Source organism: Leucopleurus acutus, assembly GCF_964270905.1.
Source record: "Leucopleurus acutus genome assembly, chromosome: 1".
In the NCBI taxonomy this organism is placed as follows: Eukaryota; Metazoa; Chordata; class Mammalia; order Artiodactyla; family Delphinidae; genus Leucopleurus; species Leucopleurus acutus.
The window spans coordinates 74,068,991-74,088,173 of NC_139142.1; the positions used below are offsets into that span (position 1 = coordinate 74,068,991).

The following is a 19,183-nucleotide window of genomic DNA, read 5'->3' on the forward strand; positions in this document are numbered from 1 at the left end:
TAACTCACATTTACCAGCTACATGTGAGCCTGGGAACACAGTTTAATAAAGGATGTTGAGGATCTACAGAGCACCTTACAGGAGAGTGCTGTTTTTTAGTTATTTTATTTTCTCTGGTTATAAGCTATCATTTTATTAAGCACAGTCTATCCTAGTTATCTCCCACAGTGTACAATACAGCAAAATATGAAGTCCATATCAAGTCAGAAGTTATTCCTTCTAAGACCCTTGGATTGATTTTACCATTTATGCAGTTAACATGAATTTTTTATTCCTTATGTGTAGTCCTAGAAAAATACTGTCATATCAAATTAAATTTGTAATTGAACATGTATGTCATTCATTCTTCTGAGCTAGGTATTACAAATTAAGAAGCCATTGAACCAAAATTCCTGGCTTCAGAGTCTCATGGGAAGTGAAAAAGAAAAGCATTGTGGAAATAAGATTGCTTAGCTTTTAGACATCAGGAATCCTGTACTACTTTAGTGAATGTCCTGTGTAGACAGTTGGCCTAACTTTGTTCCATGATTGTTTTAATGGCATTTTAACACTAATACTATCAATATGATTTTTCCCTTTATGTACATCTAATCATTTATGTTCTTCTTAGAGTTTCAGGCTATCTTTTGCCTCTGATTTTGGAGGGTGGTGGGCAGTGACATGGTTTATTATCTCATTTTCTTGAGACTTTAACAATAATTATGTACTCATTATTATAACTTTTGCCTTGCTACTGTCTATTCTAATATTCTTGCCTCTGCTGCCATCTTGTGGCCATTACATTTTTGGTTTGAAAGCTAAAAGTTCACTCTATTGCCTTTGAAAAAAGTTTTTGTTTTTCCATTTTGGAATGGGTACATTATCCTTTGGAAAAGGGTTTTTCTTCTAGGACCTTAAAGTGAAAAACCAGCGGATTCTGGAAGGTGTTCAGGATTCCCCAGCTACACCATCGATGAGGAAATGGGGTGACACCTTCCCTTCCCTATCCATCAATCAGAGAGAATGCCTGCCTTTCCCTCCCCTGTCCCATGGGAGTATAGCATGTCTTTTCTGTAATGGCAGTTTCAAAGTAGATGTTGACAACCTGCTACTAATTGGGCCTGAGGAAGTGCCTCCTGTGCACCTTGAGAGGCAAGTAATTTTCTGAAAAGCTGCTTGCTTGTCCTCAAATCCTGTGGGTCTCTGAGATCCTGGCAACAGAGTGGCACTTTGTGCTGTTTTGAAGCACCTTATTTAATGGATTTTTGCATGCAAGTCCAGGGCAAATGAACCTTGGAGTTATATACAGAGTTTTTCTCCTCAGGTAAACGTGGCTTTGATCTTCATTTATGACTGAGCTTATCTAGTCACATTGATTCTGGCATGGTGATAGCAAGTGGCACCTTGGGCAAATATTGAGATTGTCCATTGTTGCCTAAGCAAGCTTCGGTGGAGCAGCCCATAGGTTAGAAATGCAGTCTGAGCTCAGAAGTAGCTCTCACACATCGCTCTTACTTGCTTTCCTTCTGCCTACCTTCCACATGGTCTATGCAGCAGCCTAACAAAATGAGATGCTCAAAACCCATAGGCTCTTCTGGCACTGGGTTTGGTAAATGAATCTTTGAGAAGTTTGCCTACATTTCTGGAGGCCGTACTAAACTAATTCACAACACTCCTTCTGGTCTTTCAGCCCTCTAGAGTGCTAGTGTTCAGCCTGGTGATCTCTGGAGCCCTGGCCAGTTTTAAAAGTGGGATCAACAGTGAGTGCTAAATGGAAAAGACCATTTGTAGCTTAATCTTGGTTTTCCTCTCTATCTCAACAAGAAGTCACATGAGTTTTAAAAAAAACAGAGCTGGGGCCTGTTGATTCAGTAAAGTGTTAAAAAAAAAATTAGACTTTACTTCAAGGACCTCTCACCACTTGGAAGAGATTGCCTAAATTTTTTTGGCTGTGCTTGGTTAAATCCATTGTGATTCTGATTGTGCCCTGAGGAATTCTAGGTTTATGAGGTAAGGTATCTTTTTCATTTCTTGGGGCAGGAATTTGTGAGCCCTCAGTTCTGTTTCACTTGAGCCCCGTTCCAGAATCTAGTCCTCTGCCTGCTTATAGATACAACAAAAATTTCCTCATACAGCAGAAAATAATGGTACTCTCTTTTTACATTAAAAAACATAGAGAAAAAGAAAAAGAAAGGGAAAGGAAAAACTTTGTGTGGGCAGCTGTATCATCCAGTAATAGTTAATTCAAACCCCAATTTTTCTAAATACAACCTTCCTGTATACACAAACCTTGCAGGCAATAGCAGCGTTGGGCTCTTGGCACTATGCTTATTTGTTTTTTCGCCTGAGTAGGAGGAAGGAAATGGTCCTTTAAGCCAGTATGACAGTGTAATTGATACTCCTCAGGGGACCTACAGTGCCAGTATGCCAAATGATGCATAATTTTTAAAAAGTAAAATTTATTGTTACCAATAGTTTGCTCACTGAGAAGTTGGTATCTAAGGACACACCCTCTAAAACCATACCGACCTCAGTTATCTTGGGACTAGTATGCTCCTGAGGGTATGCTATGTTTAAATCTCACTGCCTAAGGGTAGTCAGATCCCACTGTTTCTTATTAAATTTCACATCAGGTCCTCAGTTCCTTCTGAATTTTCTATAGTAACTAAAGCTCAAACATATGTCTATAGAAATTTCCCTTTCCATTAGTTTCTCTGAATCTCATTCCTATTCAGATGTGAACTCTAATGTGATGTTATTAGCCCGTAAGTAGTTCTGTCCTTTTCTTCTGGGCTACAAATGCTTTGTGCACTGTTTAATTTTGGGTAGATATCACCCACCCCCATCCCTATGCAGTTTCACTTATTTTTTCAAAGATATCAGAAATATTTGTGCAAGAATTTAAATAGTGGGAAAGGAGATGCCTTTTGCATAAAAGGGACTACAAAGAAAAGCTGTGTGGGGCTCTGACGCATAGCTAAGAAGGCTTTGGGACTAGTCCTGCAAGTAGATTGAGTCCCATTTTGGGATAATTTCGAGGCTTCCTCTTTTTCTTATGAAAATAAAGTTTTGGGAATTCTTCGGTCCCACAGGTTTGATCATGGGGAAGTAGACAGCACAAACTCATTGTGTCTTAAGGCCAAGAATAACGTCATAAAATTCTTGAAAAAAATGAGATAGAATTTCCAATTGAAAGAAGATTCTTCCTCCAGGGATGCCACTTTTGGAGAGGCATATTGGCAGCTGAAAGAATTTTAGGACAATTGATGGACAGGGAACATGTATTTGAGGATGTTTGAAGGTAACATTTCTCTGTAGGATAACGGTGTCTGTGGGAATTCTATCCAAAAATACTTATTAAGAAGAAAACCTTTAATTCAGCGAGGATTTACTAAAATATCCACTTGGTACCCCCAATGACAACCTAATTGGGAAATATTTACTGAGCGTTTCTTTGCGTTAGGCCCCAGGCTAGGGGTCAAGGGATGCAGTCTCTGACCTTGAGGAACTCTGCAGGGTAGAGGTGAGGGGGAAGTAAACCAGCAGGTACTAGACAGTGATGAGGGCATTGCTGAGAACTGTCAAACCAATTAGTGCCTTTACATCAGAGAAAGAGCAGTCTACTCTTTGAGGATGCTCAAAAAAAAAAAGCTCCCTAGGTGTCACCAAATGAGATAATGGCCTATTAAACGTACACGTGTTTTATGCATATCCTTACCTTGACTTGGGGTGTCTTCCAAGCCAGACTCCTGAGAGCAAATCCTTATCACACTGTTAGATGAGATAGGTATTGTTATTACCCCTACTTTACAGATTAAGAAACTGATACACAGAGGGGATCAGGAACTTGCTCAATATTATGCTACTTGTGTGCGGTGGGGCTGAGGCCTGGATTGAGACCCAGCCAGTTTGACTCCAGAGCTCTCAACCTTACTGAGGAGCCAGGGACCACTCAGTGAAAAGGAGCTGTAGTGTGATGTATAAACGCGACTGCTTTAGCATGCAGTTGACATGTAAGTTTAAGATTTTAAGCAGCAGGGAGGAAATTTCAGTTTTGACTAAACGCTCTGGTATTACAAATGAGATAATACTAAGTTTTTGGTTAAGTACACAGAAGCTTGTCTTAGTGTTAAACCTTTACTGCCACTGGGATACAAAAGGAGCACCTTTGCAGTCAACAAATGGGCATTTTGAGCATCTACTGAGTGCTTTTTTGAATGGGTAGAGACAACTTCCCATTTTACATTAGTCTGAAGATGCCCCTGATTAGTAATTTCCATTTAGTTCCCACTTTCTGCCCAGCAGATCGGCACACACCCCACCACCACCACCCCTGTCCCCAATAACAGTCCTCTCATTTCAGTTTCTTATCTACTTCAGAGCCCTCATTTTGGAGCCGTTCTACCCAAGGTCCCCTTGCCCTGTTTATCCGTTTCCTTTCTGGCTCCTGCAGACCCTGGGGCAGGGTGACCTTATTAAAGACTCTGTGAAACAAAGTTGTCTGTCTTCTCTTCAGAGACACCTCTCCCCTCCTCTACTGGTAATTCAAAAAGGAACTTTCTCCTTATCCACTCCTTCCATCTCCCTGAAGAAGGGATACGTGGTCATTGCTCGTGGTGAGCAGCCAGTTACCATACAGTGATTGGATAGTGCCAAATCTCATCCCACCTCCCCACCTTGAACCAGCTGATCTGGTTTCAGTGTTCTATGCCTGGCTTCTCAGAGGAAGGTGGGCACTTAAAAAGTGCTCGTGACCCTCCCCTCTGTCTCTTTGCAACTTTGGCTTTGTTATCTTCCTTCTTACCATTTTTCACTCCCAGCTCTGCTGTTTCCTTTCCTTCTATTCTCTGGAATCTTCCAAGCAAGCAGCTGTAACTTTGTATGTCCTCTCCACCCAGCCCCCTCCCCCGCCCCCGTGGAAAAGGAGGAGAGAGCACCCTCTCCCTGTGGGGTTAGGCCTCGGTAGCTGTTGTAACCTGAGAAAAGAAGGAAAAAGGCCAGGCCTTTTGAGCCAGCAGTGAGCTCCTTGTGGCCTGCCAGAGGATAAGAGCCTTGCTCACTCAGCGCCCTCCCTCTCTTCTTTCCCCTCCCCTGCTGCAGCAGGGCCCTCCCCCATCCGCACACACGGGCTGCTGGGTAAGTGGCAAGATGGCTCCCCTGCATGTCTCCGGCTGATCGCCGCCGCTCCGCCAATACAATAGAGCCAGCCACTACCAGCAGCCTGGCCCTCTTCCTCCTCCTTCTCCAGAGAGACCAATCCAGCTGAATTCGGGGTTTGCCGTGAGGACTTAACGCTTATCTCTTAAAAGCCAGATCTATTTTAGCCTCCCCTCACCACCACCACCATCTCCCCTTCCATTTACCATTTTTTGGATCCCCAGTTGCTGCATCTCGATTTTCTCTCTCTGGATCGGGTGGTTGGGGAGGAGGTGGTGGGATCTTGGGACAAGGAAGGTGTTTTGGTTTTTTTTTTAATTTTTTAGGATTTTTTTGTTTGGTTTTTGTTATTTCTTCCATTCCAGAAAGGGATAAACAGCACTTCCAGGGGGAGAAAAAAAATCATGTTATCAGAAAGCAAAGAAGGGTGAGAGCTTCACATTTCCATGTATCCCTTTTCCCCACCACTCTAGCTCCTCTCATCTCCCTTCTCTTCCCCGTGGCTTTCATTCCGTCTTTTCGTTTTGATTTGTCTTCATTCTGCTTTCCCCCTTTGTCCTTCCTGCCCGGTTTCTAATTGGCCCCACTTGCCCTCTCTGTGTGGGAAATAGGTATTTTTTGGATAAGACTTTTCTTTAGATTTAGGCAGTTGAATCTCGTGTTTCTGTGGGAGCCTATTAGCTGGGGGCACATTTCCGATTTTCTCCTCCCCCCCTTCCCATACATCCCTCCCTGCCTGCTCTGGGGAGGCTGTTCTGACCTCTGGGTGTCAGGCAGCCTGCCGAGAATGCCGAATTTTCTGGTGATGGTCAGCCTGGGGAGGCTTGCTTTCCCCTCTCTTGAGACTTAGGCCCCTGATCATCTTGATTTGATTTTTTTACCCCTCAGTGTTTGGGTGGTAGTGGGGATGAGATTAGAGTTAGAAGTTCAGGATGAAGACAAAAAAAAGAAGATGGGAAGATAGTTTATCTGAAGTGAACCTCTGGGATTCGTTGCCTGCAATGGGAGCTGACTTGTGTGATTCAGAGGGGTGGGGGAGTGGGTTCAGCGTTTGTGGGGGGGGTGCGTGGTGTAGGGGAGGGTGTGTCCTGACTGGGAGGCCTGCTCTCTTTATCTCTTGGAAGTTGGAATAAGGGAGTGGGAGAAACTGGGCGAAGGCCGAATGTAAGAACAATTCCTACACCTCTGAGCAGGTAAAAGTGGCCTGGTGCTTCTCTGAGCTTTCATACTCTGTCTGGCAGTTTTTGTTTTTCCTTTTGGATTAGAGGGGGTCCCTGTTGAAGCTTGAACCCTCGCCAGCCTTCCTCTCCCTGCAGCCCTCACCCCCACCATTTCTCCATTCCTGGTGTCTGCAGACCCTGAGGGTCAGTAGGCTTTTACTTACTAAGCAGTTGATTAAACCCAAGGTTGGGATCATCTGCCACAGCCCTGGCTGTTCTTTCTCCTCTTTTTAAGGAATCAGGCTTCCCTTAGTTTCTCATGCAGTTTGGCTAAGTAAAGGTGTCTGCGCCCAGGTCTAAGGAGGCCACGGGGTTGTAGGCAAATCACAGTTACTTTTGAGGGACTTTGCAGAGAGGGATGTTTCTCCTCTTCATATAGGGGTACTCTGGTGAATTACCTAAGAACATTGGAGCCCTGACCCCACACATCACAGCTTTATCCCATCTGGGCAGTGAGTGAATGTGGTTGCTGTGATCTGTGCTCTTTCCCCTAGGAAAACCGTTTCCTGGTTTTCCTGGGGGGACAAGGTCTCTAGTCTGATCTAAAAAGCAGCCCTCCCAATCCCACCCAAGTGATGAGGCATGGGGGTTTCCTTGACCCAAAACCTAACGTCTTGCTCTCTCTTCCCCTTGGTTCTTTCCTGCCCTTCCCTCCCAACCTCTCCCCATACTGACAGTGAGGAGAAGGAGGAAGTGACCATGGACACAAGTGAAAACAGACCTGAAAATGAGGTTCCAGAGCCCCCCATGCCTATTGCAGACCAAGTCAGCAATGATGACCGCCCAGAGGGCAGTGCCGAGGATGAGGAGAAGAAAGAGGTAAATATCCAAGCCACCTGCTGGGGTGGGTGGGCAGGAGTGGACCTGGGGGAAAGAATAGAGCACTCCGGTGATCCCTCGTACACAGTGGGATAGCTTAAAGAAGGGACTAGGCAAAGACTTGGATCAGGATAGGGCCAAGGGAGAATTCGCTGGTTTAGCAAGGGAGACCCCTTGTGATGGGAACAGGGCTCCTTTATTCCCCTTTCCTTGTTGGGGAAGTAGTGCAGATGGGGAAGTTTGTAACCAGCGGGAAAGTCAGTTAATGGCCCTTTAAGACCCAGGCTCAGCTTTACCGGCTACCTTCTCCAGCTTCTCCCTGTGGTAACCCCTCTAGCTTTCCCTCCTTTTTAAAAGTGTGTTGGAGATCAGCGCCATCTAGTGGGCCGTGGTGGTTCTCAGCTGACCACCATGCTGAGGAATTTTTGTTCCTCATCTGCCCCCTAGTGGTCTCATTGCAGAGATGTAGCTGCTTAGAAGCCAGCCCCTGGGGTCATCCCAAAGGCCCCTTCCCCATTTTTGTGACCTCTTTACTTACTTTTTTGGCATATATCTTATCTTGTGTCCTGAACCCAATTCAGGGGGTTCCCCCCATCAGAGCCAGCGAAGTCTTCTTGGCTCTTAAAGTAATTAGAGCAAGAATTAGCTGGGTTTGGGAGTAGGGTAATAGGGTGGGAGGGACTGTTGTGTGTGTAGCCTTTCTTTGGTGTGTGTTGCGGGGGTGGGGGCCGGTGAACGTGATTTGATGTGCAGAATATTATTTATTACAAGGTCCTTCTTCCCCGTAAAACTTTGTCCAAGTACCTCATGTACGGTAATCCGCCCGTAAAATATAACCCTGCCCAACTGGCCAATCGCTGATGCCGCCTCTTCCTCTGGACCCACCCGCTGCTCCTGAGCTGCCCAGTCAGCCGAGTCTGCTATCCAGGTGTCTTGGCCAGAGGGGGGCATGTGTATGGGATCCTGTGATGGGCCCCCTTTTGCCTCCCTGCCTTGCTTACATCAGGGGGCCAAGAAGAGCACTGTTCTGGAGAGACTTGTATTGAGAAAGCAAAAAGCATTTGGAAAGGGGTGGACTTGCATCATCTCCCTCTTTGGGACACCCCAAGAAGAGCTTGTGTCAGTGCTGGGGCGCCTGCCCACACGCCCTTGCCCTTTTGAGGACTCTGGGTTGCCTTATTTGCTACAGACTGTTGGGATCCCCATCTAGGGCACCAAGACCTCCTAAAGAGTCAATGTTTGTGATCACAGTGCCATGCTGTAAAATACTGAGTGGGGCTCTCCGCTTAAGCTGTGACGACTAGGAACCCTGCAGAGAAGTCTAGGGTCTGAGCCCAGAGATTTAAGGCTGATGACAGCCCACCCATGTATCACCACTTGCTCATCAGATGGACTTTCCTTTGGTCCCTGTTGTCCATGGTGAAGGGCAGCATATGTTGGTTGCTCCAACTTCTCCTCCATCCCTGGAGGCAGGGGCTCATCCACCCACCTGACTGGAACCGCTGTCTCAGCTGGAGTCCCTGAGGAGATGCCACACACCACTCTCAGAAGAAAAGTATTCTGACCTTGCTGCTGAATGTGTGCCAGGTCCTGGGGCTACCCACCTACTACCCCCAGGCTGCCTTCAACAGAGGCTCCATGATCCCACTCGGTGAGAGGACCCCCTCCCCAGTTACAGGCAGAGGAGAAAGGGACTCTGGAGTCATCACCTGGATTCCAAGTATTGGGTGGTGGTGTCGCTGCAGCTTGCCACTGATGGACATAGGGTCCTGCCTCACACGATAAAAGGCCAGGACCATTTCTGCTACTTACAGGCCATCTCATCAGGGACTGCAAGATGATGCCCCTACAGGGCCGGGACTGATGTCTCTGCCCCCTTTCCCCCGTACCCCTCGCTGAGCCTGGCCACCACCAGTGAACTGTCTTGACATCATGGAAACTGGGCAGCGTCCCCTCACACGTTTCCCTCCCGCCCCCCCTGCGCCCCTGGGAGGACTCTGGCAGTGCCGTCCTGACCACCACGCCGTGCGCCCACCTTTTTTGCCAACCCAACCCCCCACCAATTGCACAGCGCCTAGCAGGGAGGGCTCATTCTGATTGGACCGGCGGTTGACTAGATACAGTACACAGTGAGGTGCGATTGGCTGAACTGAAGATCCCAGGTGTGAGATGGTACCTGGAACATTTGTCATATTCCTAGTTTATTTTCCTCTTTATTTTCTTCTTTCTCCTCTTTTTTTAATCTTTTATTTTAATTTTTTTCTTTATCTTTTTTTCTGATTTCTTTATTGGATTTGTTTATTTATTTGGTTCATGTTTTTCCTGTTTTAATTAAGACTTTTTTTTTTTCTCACTAACTTACCCATCGAGAGCGGCCTGGCTAGGGGTCAGGCTGGCCCTTAACGGAGACCAAGGAGACTTGGTTAGACGACACAAACGGGGCTGGGGGGTGGATGGGGAAAAGGGATTTCATCAAGAGGGTTCCTACCCTACCCTTTAGAAGGGTGGTAGGTCTTAGTTTTTCCAGAAATAAGCACTTAAATCTAAAATGCTCTATTCCCTTTTTTGCTCTCTCTCTTCCTCTTTTTGCTCTGTCCACAGTCTTTCTCCCACTGAGTGTTTGGGGCAGAGACTTGCTCAAAAGCAAGTTTGGAAGTTTCTGGTCCTTGGCAGAGCCCCTAAGGCATAAGCCCTGTTTGGAGAAGAAACAGTAAAGGCTCTGCTAGAGCTCCATACAGTGGTCAGAAAGTCTGAAACTCCCTAGGGCCAGTCTGCCCTGCATAAAAACTTGTCTTTACCAAAGACACCTTTAAATTCTTTCTGCTGGCAGTTGGCTCAGGAGGCTCATCTCCAGTGAGTCTGGTGCTGCCGTCCACAGTGTGGTGGGCATCTGGGCAGTCTTAACAGTCTGCTGTCCAAGCCACTCAGAGCCAACGTCAGTGGATGTCAGGCTGGGCACTGAGAAGAAGAGGAGGGTTATGTTGTCAAAGTGCCATCCCAAAGTTGGTTTTCCTTGTTTCCTCGTGTTTTCCTCGAGTTAGCAAGGAAGACCTTAGAAGGACCAGATGACCCAGCTCTGGACATAGCTTGTTGGGCTTGGCATCCTCTCGACCAGTAGAGACAGTGGAAGAGGGCATGACCAATGCTTTTAAAGGGCTGGGAGGCTACTGAAATTCTTCTTCCAGCTTATTTCTGGTTAAGCTAATACATAGGTGTGGTATGGACTAGATGACTTTTCCCTGCTGTGATGTTTGGTTTTATTTTTTTCTCTAACTTGCATTGATTCTGCTTCGTTTTTGCCGTTTGCCGCTTCTGTTTTGGTCTCTGTCTGTCTCTGTGTCTCTCTCTCTCTGTGTCTTTGGAGCCTATGCTAAGACTGCCCCATCTAACCTCTTTCCCCCCTCTCTGTGGGGTGTGTCTCTTTCTCTTTTTTCCCCTTTTCTTCTCTATACAGAGCTCGCTGCCCAAATCATTCAAGAGGAAGATCTCCGTTGTCTGTAAGTCTAGCCCCAAATCCCTGATACAGGTCCGGAATACCATAAAAATCAGAGTTGATAGAGAAGTAGATTCCCATTCTCCGTCAGTGGCATTCTTGCGTCGCCCCCTGCCATCCCACCACCTCCACCCAGCAAATCTACATCTTTTGGGCGTAGGTAGTGTTTCATTTTAAAATTCAGAACTTCACAAACAATCCTTGTTATTTTTCCCCAGTCACACTTCTTTCTTAACCCTAATGAGATACACCGTGAGATGTCGTACCATTTCTTATTTAGTTCTCCTGCTTTTATTATTTCAGATGTCTGAACCCTCAGAACGAGGAGTGGGTTTGAGGGATTCCTATAAAATGCTTACCAGTTTATACTTTATTCTAAGAGAGCATCTGAGAAAATGAGAGTGCCCACACCTCCAACAGTAACATCTTTAACATTTTGCCAATGAGGAACTCCTCGTTGACAAAAGTGTAATAGGTCTTTATGACTTGAAATATATCAATCTGTAGTATGAAAATAACCTCAAGCATGACCAGGTCACATCATGATCTAAAATTAAATTAACTTGGATTTTAGTATCACATAGTCTTGTTTTTCTCATTCCCATGTCGTCCTCAATCTGTCTTCCCCAGTACTTTAGATTTTTCTACCACTAAAAGTTTAAATTGCTTACCAGCCTAGTTAGCTCTTCCTTGTTGCCTTCAGAGATCAGTAGTTTTCATCTTTCAGGAAGTGGCTCTAGGCCTTTTATTGTTTACTCTGAAGCATGGTTTCCCCAGTCCCCAAATGTGGTTTCCTTAAGTTAACCTTTTACTAAAATTCCAGTCGAAGCCTCTCTGTGGGTGTTGTGGTGTGAACCAGCAGAGGGCCTGAGAGCATCTAACTGTGGGGTCCTATTTCTTGGGGACAGCAGCTACCAAGGGGGTGCCAGCTGGAAACAGTGACACAGAGGGGGGCCAGCCTAGTCGGAAGCGGCGTTGGGGAGCCAGCACGGCCACCACACAGAAGAAACCCTCCATCAGTATCACCACCGAATCACTCAAGGTGAGGTGGGAGGGGCCGGGGAAGGGAGGATGAGACATGACGTGGGAGTAGACATGGGCCCAGTGTAACGGGGTGGGGGGTATCTGTGTCCCAGAGCCTCATCCCCGACATCAAACCCCTGGCGGGGCAGGAGGCTGTTGTGGATCTTCATGCTGACGACTCCCGAATCTCTGAGGATGAGACAGAGCGTAATGGTGATGATGGGACCCATGACAAGGGGCTGAAAATATGCCGGACCGTCACTCAGGTAAGGCTCCTGCCCCCACTTTGGGGGAGGGGGTCATGGATGCAGAGTGGGCAACTGAATGAGGAGCTAAGGCGGAGTCCTAGAAGGGAAGTCTGCCATCTGTGCAGAGGGTTGGGTGAGTTGGCCCTTGTAGGGTAGGGGTCAGCAGGCTACCAGATCTAACCTGTAGCCTGTAATAAAGTTCTGTAAGAACACAGCCACCCCAGTTCATTTATTCTTTTTTTTTGTTTATTTTTGGCTGCGTTGGGTCTTCGTTGGCGGTACACGGGCTTCTTATTGCGGCAGCTTCTCGCTGCAGAACACGGGCTCTAGGCGCATGAGCTTCAGTAGTCGTGGCACATGGGCTCAGGAGTCGCGTCTCACGGGCTCTAGAGCGCAGGCTCAGTAGTTGTGGCATACGGGCTTAGTTGCTCCGCGGCATGTGGGATCCCCCGGACCGGGGTTCGAACCCGTGTCCCCGGCATTGGCAGGCGGATTCATAACCACTGCACCGCCAGGGAAGCCCAGTTCATTTACTCTTGTCTCTGGCTGCTTAAGTGCTATGATATCAGAGTTGAGTAACTGCAACCATATGGCTCACAGAGTCTAAAATGTTTAATATCTTGCCCTGTACAGAAAAAATTTGCCAATTCCTGCCTTAGTTTTCCTCATGGCAGAGTTGAGGCACTACAAATCCCAGGATCTGGTGGAGGTGAACATAATAATGAAATTTCCTCCCTAGTGGAAGAAGCGTGTTAGGTTGACTTACCACCATCTCTCCCCGAGAAAGCAGAAACTGAAAAGAATGTACCTGTTTGGTGTTTAAGAATCCCTCTGTAGGGACTTCCCTGGTGGTCCAGTGGCTAAGACTCCACGCTCCCAATGCAGGGGGCCTGGGTTTGATCCTTGGTCAGGGAACTAGATCCCACATGCCACAGCTAAGACCCGGGACAGCCAAATAAGTAAATAATAAATAAATTAATTTAAAAAAAAAAAGAATCCGTCTGTTATCTGATACCTTACAGGTGGTGCCTTCCGAGGGCCAGGAGAATGGGCAGAGGGAAGAGGAGGAAGAAGAGAAGGAGCCTGAAGCAGAAGCCCCTGTACCTCCCCAGGTCTCAGTAGAGGTGGCCTTGCCCCCACCTGTGGAGCATGAAGTAAAGAAAGGTAGGTGCAGCATTATGAGTGAAACATGTGGCCCCCTGAATTCCCAGAGCACTTTATTTGGACCTCTTTTAAAGCGTTTAATGTTTTCTGCCTCGTGTTCTAGTATTTTACACATGTCTTCTCCTAGTTATCAAGCTGCTTGAGGGCTAGGTTTGAATCTGTTTAATTTTTGCATCTCCATAATGAGGAGATCAGCCTGGACCGTACCTTGCACAGTGCAGGTGCTCAGCACATTTAGATGGGACAGTGACTACTGGTAGGGAATTTTAAAGTCCTGCTGGAGGTGAGAGAGCCAGCATTGCTCCCTGCTGAAAGTCATTCTTGTGCTCTATTTGATAGTGACTTTAGGAGATACCTTAACTCGACGTTCCATTAGCCAGCAGAAGTCGGGAGTTTCCATTACAATTGATGACCCAGTCCGGACTGCTCAAGTGCCCTCCCCACCCCGGGGCAAGATCAGTAACATCGTCCACATCTCCAATTTGGTAAGTCATTTTTTTCCCACAGTGCAGCTTGGTTTAGAGTCTGAGCTTTGGACTCATGTTTCTTAGGTTCAACTCCTGGATCTGCCGGTTACTCACTCATTGAGCGAGTTATTTTACCACACAACCTGTCTCATCTGAAAAATGGGGAGAAAAAAGTATCACCCTGCAGGGTTGTCTTGAGAATTTGTAGAGAGCCTGGCCCATGATGTCTCAGACAGTGTTACCACTCTTCTCACATTCCTGATGGAGGGTTCCTAACCTCTCTGGCCTCGCCCAGACTTGGAAGCTATACTCCTGTGACAGTGGTGTGGGAAATCTTCAGACTAGTTACATGAGTATAGTTCTTGCCTTCTTTAAGACCCTGAAATTTTGTTTTCATTGGCAGGTTCGTCCCTTCACTTTAGGCCAACTGAAGGAATTGTTGGGACGTACAGGAACTCTGGTAGAAGAGGCTTTCTGGATTGACAAGATCAAATCTCACTGCTTTGTAACGGTGAGGGGAAGAAACTGATTCTCTAGGTTGTGGCCTGTATTTCCTTTTGTGACCATCGTGGGCAGATCTGAGGGCATTGTGGCAAGTGGGAAGGGTTGAAGGCCTGTTGTGACCCTCTGCCTTCTCCCTCCCTCTGTCAGTACTCGACAGTAGAGGAAGCAGTTGCCACCCGCACAGCTCTACATGGGGTCAAATGGCCCCAGTCCAACCCCAAATTCCTCTGTGCTGACTATGCTGAGCAAGATGAGGTAAGAAACCAAGGGAAAGGAAGGAGGCGGGTAGGGGCAGGGGAGGCTGTATCCACTAGATTCCAGCTGAGATCCCAGCCAAACCTGCCGTCACTGAGATTCCTTTTCCCTCCTCTTTGGTTCCTTTAGTTGAACCATGGGGCTCCAAAGCTGTTCACTGGTACCTGGGCTCCTTCAGTGGGAGTGATGTCATCTTCATCCTGACTATCCTTGTCCCTCCTCTACCCGCAGCTGGATTATCACCGAGGCCTCTTGGTGGACCGTCCCTCTGAAACTAAGACAGAGGAGCAGGGGGTACCACGGCCGCTGCACCCCCCGCCCCCGCCCCCAGCCCAGCCACCACAGCACCCCAGGGCAGAGCAGCGGGAGCAGGAGCGGGCGGTGCGGGAACAGTGGGCAGAGCGGGAACGGGAGATGGAGCGGCGGGAGCGAACGCGATCAGAGCGCGAATGGGATCGGGACAAAGTTCGAGAAGGGCCCCGTTCCCGATCACGGTCCCGTGACCGCCGCCGCAAGGAACGCGCAAAGTCTAAAGAAAAGAAGAGTGAGAAGAAAGGTACTTAGCTATGGGGGGCACACATACTCAGTAGTAGGTGGGAAAGGGACCCAGATGGGACGGGGCACAGAGTCATATGCATCAAGTCTGACTCACTTTCTTCCACCTCAGAGAAAGCTCAGGAGGAACCACCTGCCAAGCTGCTGGACGACCTTTTCCGTAAGACCAAGGCAGCTCCCTGCATCTATTGGCTCCCACTGACTGACAGCCAGGTGAGCACACGCCTTCCTGCCTTGAGGGGCACTCTCAAGCTCAGGAGGAACCACCTGCCAAGCTACATCAAGGCTTGGGAGTGAGCAAGGGGAGAGTCATGTGACTACGAGAGTGAATAGGCCCAGGTGTTGGCTTAGAATAATAAGGCAGAAGCTAAGCATCACAGAAGGAGGCAGTTTTAAGACCCAGTTGATTGAGTGGGCCATAGAGAAGCCAGACCCATAAAGGATAGAGGTAGACACGAGATCGGAACTCTGTGTGTGTCCCAGGAAGCTGGTGGTGCCAACCGTGCTTCTTGGAAGTTGATTTTAGTTAGCTGAGAAATCTGTGTTTAATAAACTCAGCTGTTTCTCTTTCTAATTTCTAGGGGTTTTAGCTTTTTAAATCTCCGTTTCTTTGTGATGGGCCTTTTGGGAATTGTAGGTTTATGCTACTCCACTAGAGAGAATAGAGGTTTGTTCACATCGAGTTAGCTTAGGAAATACCAGAGGCCAGGCATGGATGGTGCCACTACCTGTCGTGGGCATAAAAGATGAAGACTGGGAGGAGGGCTTGGGGCTCTGAGACAAGGACAGATGTGACTGCTGAGGCCCTGCCCCTTCCTGCATAGCAGGAAGGCTGACAGTGGTCCCGAGCTAAGAGTGCAGGGTCCAGGTGCAGGGAGACCTGGTGAGACTCATGTGAGCAGGGCTGAGGTACCTGTTCTCTGCCTTCCCTGCCTGCTACAGATTGTTCAGAAGGAGGCAGAGCGCGCTGAACGGGCCAAGGAGCGGGAGAAGCGGCGAAAGGAGCAAGAAGAAGAAGAGCAGAAGGAGCGGGAGAAGGAGGCGGAGCGGGAACGGACCCGACAGCTGGAGCGAGAGAAGCGGCGAGAGCACAGCCGGGAGAGGGACAGGGAGAGAGAGAGGGACAGGGAGCGGGACAGGGGAGATCGAGATCGGGAGAGGGACAGGGACCGGGAACGAGGCAGGGAGAGGGACCGCAGAGACACCAAGCGCCACAGCAGGAGCCGGAGTCGGAGCACACCTGTGCGGGACCGGGGTGGGCGCCGCTAGCCGCTAGCCGGGAGAACACTAGGGAGAGCTGCAGGCACCGGCCACCCTGCCCCAGGGGGCTTCAAGGCCACAGAGGGATAGGTACAATCTCCACCACCCTGGAACCAGGGGTCTTTCACACCATTTGCCCAGTGCTGAAGTCTGGCTGCCACCTGTCCCCACATACCAAATGGAGCAGTGGGCATCTTCCCACCCTACCCCCGTAATCTATCTCTTGGGACTTAGCCCTCTCCTCCCTCTCATTTCCCATTAAGTCTGTGAGAGGGAGGAGCTATGTTAGGGAGGGAGGTGGTTGGCCCAGAGCTGGGGAACAGCCAGGAGCCCCAAACCTCTCTCTCGTTTTTCCTCCATCCTGCTCACCACCTCCTTTGGTACTTGCACCCCCCTTTTGGGAACAGCCGGGGCCAGGACTGGGTCACCTATGAGCTGAATCAGCATCTCCTCCTGAGTCCCAGGGCCCCTGCAGTTCCCAGTCTCTTTGGTCCTGCAGCCCATGCCTCCTGCCCACCGGTTCCACTTTATATCCACCTTTTCCTTTTGTTCAATTTTTATTTTTATTTTTTTTATTATTAAATGATGTGGTCTATGGAAAATAATAAAATTGACTTAGTTTTAACTAGTGTGATTGAGTGGCTTTCCTTGGGCAGGGCCTGGGTGAGAGCCATGTTGAAGGGGAGGCTGCAGCATGCAGTGCAGCCAGCATTGCTTGCATTCCATACCCTTAACTTAGGCTGCTGCTTCCTGGAGCAGGGACTTCCCACCCTCCCTCCATCCCTGCCTCGGCTCTAGCCACACACAGCTGTGGATCTTCCTCGCTGGAGGGCCGAGGGAAAGACGCCCTGGGAAGAGGGGTGTCCCGGTGCTGTGCTAGAGGCATTTGGTCACCTGGTCACCACCTTCAAGGTGCCGCCCATAACTGCCACCAGGGGGCGGCAGCCGCTCGCTCAGTAGGCTCCTGTAAATGAGCTTCCCAAAAAGGCTCCGTGCCCTCCCGCCGACGTCGCCTCGGTCCCTGCCCTGTTTGTTCCCTGTGCCCAGCCCGCGGACTCCCTGGACCTTCCTGCTGTGCTTAAAGCCCCCAGCCGGCCCGCTACCCTTCCCTGCACAGGTTCCCAAAATGCTGCCGCCTCACGGCCGGGGTCCACAGCAGCCTCCAAGGCTGGTCCGGGGGCGGCGAACCGGGCCTCCGCAGTGGGCTCCAGATTCCCCTGCTCACTGTGCGCTCGCCCTTCGCCCGGCTGCGGGGGGCGTGCGGGCCGCTTCGCGCTCCCGGGTGCGCCTTCTCCGCTAGCTCTTCGGAAACGGCCTGGCGCCGTGGCCTGGAAGCCCTCCCGCCCGAGTGCCCCTCCAGGCGCTGCGGGCCCGGCCCGGGAGGGGCACCGCATCTGTATGCGCCCGGCAGCGCCGAGGGGGCGGGCAGCAGGCACCGCCCCCGCCCCCCGCTGCGCGGCCAGGGCTGGCCGGGGAGGGTCGGAGGCTGGGCCCTCCCGCGCGGCACGGAGGCGCCTCGCTCCTCCGCAGGCGGAGCCTCCTTCCCCCGCCCCCTCCGTCTCGCTCCCTTGTTCTAGCCGGGGCTGCTCAGACCTGCAGCGGAGCCGCGGCGCCCGCTCCGATCGGCTCGGGGCTGCGCCCCCGGGACCCGGCGACGGGGGCGGGCGGGGGCGCTCCCCACCGGGCTGGGCCCCTTGGCACTGCCAGGTAAGGGCGCCTACCCTGGAGCCCGCGGTTGGGAATCCTCGGAGGGGCAGCAGGGGGCCCGCAGCCTGCGGGTGTCTTCAGAGCGGTGAACGGTGCGCTCCGCGACTGGGAGCCCACTGCCGGCTCCCTTCTCCCGCGCTCTACCGCTTTCCCTTCTTCCCTCGCACCTCTCTCTCCCTCTTTTTCCCATCTTCCTCTCCCTCGATTTCTCTTCATCCTGCCTTCTCTCTGCCTGTTTGCCTTTTCTGCCCCTTCCCTGGCTCCCCAACCCTTCTCTCTCCCTCTTGCCCTGTCTTGCTCCATCTCTTCCTCTTTGCCTTTTTCTTCCTCCACCTTTCTCTCCTCTCCTGTCTTTTCTTTTTCCCGCTTTCCTTTCCTTCCCCGTTCCTTCCCTCTGCTCTCCTCTTCCCTTCCCTTCCCGCTATCCTGTTTCCCAGTCCTCTATCGCCTTCCTTCTCTCCGTCCCGCCTCCCTCTCTGGCCCCCGGCTTCCCTCTTCCCTCGGGAAGGAAAGGACTGTCAGGTGTATGTCTGCTCTAGGGGAGGAGGGGCGCAGCCACAGCCACCTGAGGGGTGCCCGTTGGAGGAGAGGGAGGAGACAGTGGTGGGAAGGGTCCTCTAGCTTCCTTCCCACAGCCCCTCCTGGCTGCCCCTTCTCCCAGAATGAAGTTCCGCACCGGGGCGGCCTGGTCTGACCCCGGCAGCTAAAGCTGCCCCTGCCTGGTCATCACACGTACTGAAAGCCCCTCTGCCCCCTCTTCCACCCATTCTCAATCCTGGTACCCGTGACTCCTCTCTGCCTTTCAGGCACCCAGGCTACCTCCTTTGATCTCTTTCCTCCTGTCTCTTGCTGCCATTCTGTCTCTGTCTCTGTCTGACAGTCCCTGAGTCTTGGTCTCACCCTTAATCACGCTGTGTCTCTAGCCTCTGGGTCTGCCTCTGCTCCCCCTCCCCAGTCTTCGGCCTCTACCACCCCTCTTCTTTCAGCTCTGGCCCCCCACTCTGCCTTGGGAGCCCAGTCCCCCTTCAAGGACTTCAGCTAGCTGTGTGCCGGGGGCAGGTTCTGGAGAGGCGGAGTGCCTGTGGAGGACGGACTTTCACAGGCTCTCAACCCTGTCTGAGGCTGCCCTGCTTGTCATCTCAGCCTGACCTAGGCGCCCTGAGACCCCACCTCCATGAATCCCAATCCCTGGATTTTAAGCCCTTTCCCTGGTAACCCCCATCTCCTCCAGCCCCAAGCTGCATGCCCACCCTGGGAGCAGAGGGGCCAGTTTGGGGTTCCAAGCCCTCCCAGCATCCCCTCTCCTATCTTCTTCCCAAGCTTCTCTACTCA

General features: G+C 50.2%; 1 protein-coding gene across 1 annotated transcript in view; it reads left to right on the forward strand.

Annotated features, from left to right (window-relative positions):
- ACIN1 (apoptotic chromatin condensation inducer 1) overlaps nucleotides 1-16,767 on the forward strand; it is a 32,837-nt gene extending 16,070 nt beyond the window's left edge. The window contains 12 exon segments of the mRNA XM_082854163.1: nucleotides 6,910-6,937; nucleotides 6,940-7,175; nucleotides 10,630-10,672; nucleotides 11,577-11,710; nucleotides 11,805-11,957; nucleotides 12,962-13,103; nucleotides 13,443-13,588; nucleotides 13,974-14,081; nucleotides 14,222-14,329; nucleotides 14,561-14,885; nucleotides 14,997-15,097; nucleotides 15,827-16,767. Coding sequence (XP_082710289.1) covers nucleotides 6,910-6,937; nucleotides 6,940-7,175; nucleotides 10,630-10,672; nucleotides 11,577-11,710; nucleotides 11,805-11,957; nucleotides 12,962-13,103; nucleotides 13,443-13,588; nucleotides 13,974-14,081; nucleotides 14,222-14,329; nucleotides 14,561-14,885; nucleotides 14,997-15,097; nucleotides 15,827-16,153 — 1,851 coding nt within the window. The 3' untranslated portion in view covers nucleotides 16,154-16,767.
- The last annotated feature ends 2,416 nt before the right edge of the window (nucleotides 16,768-19,183 follow it).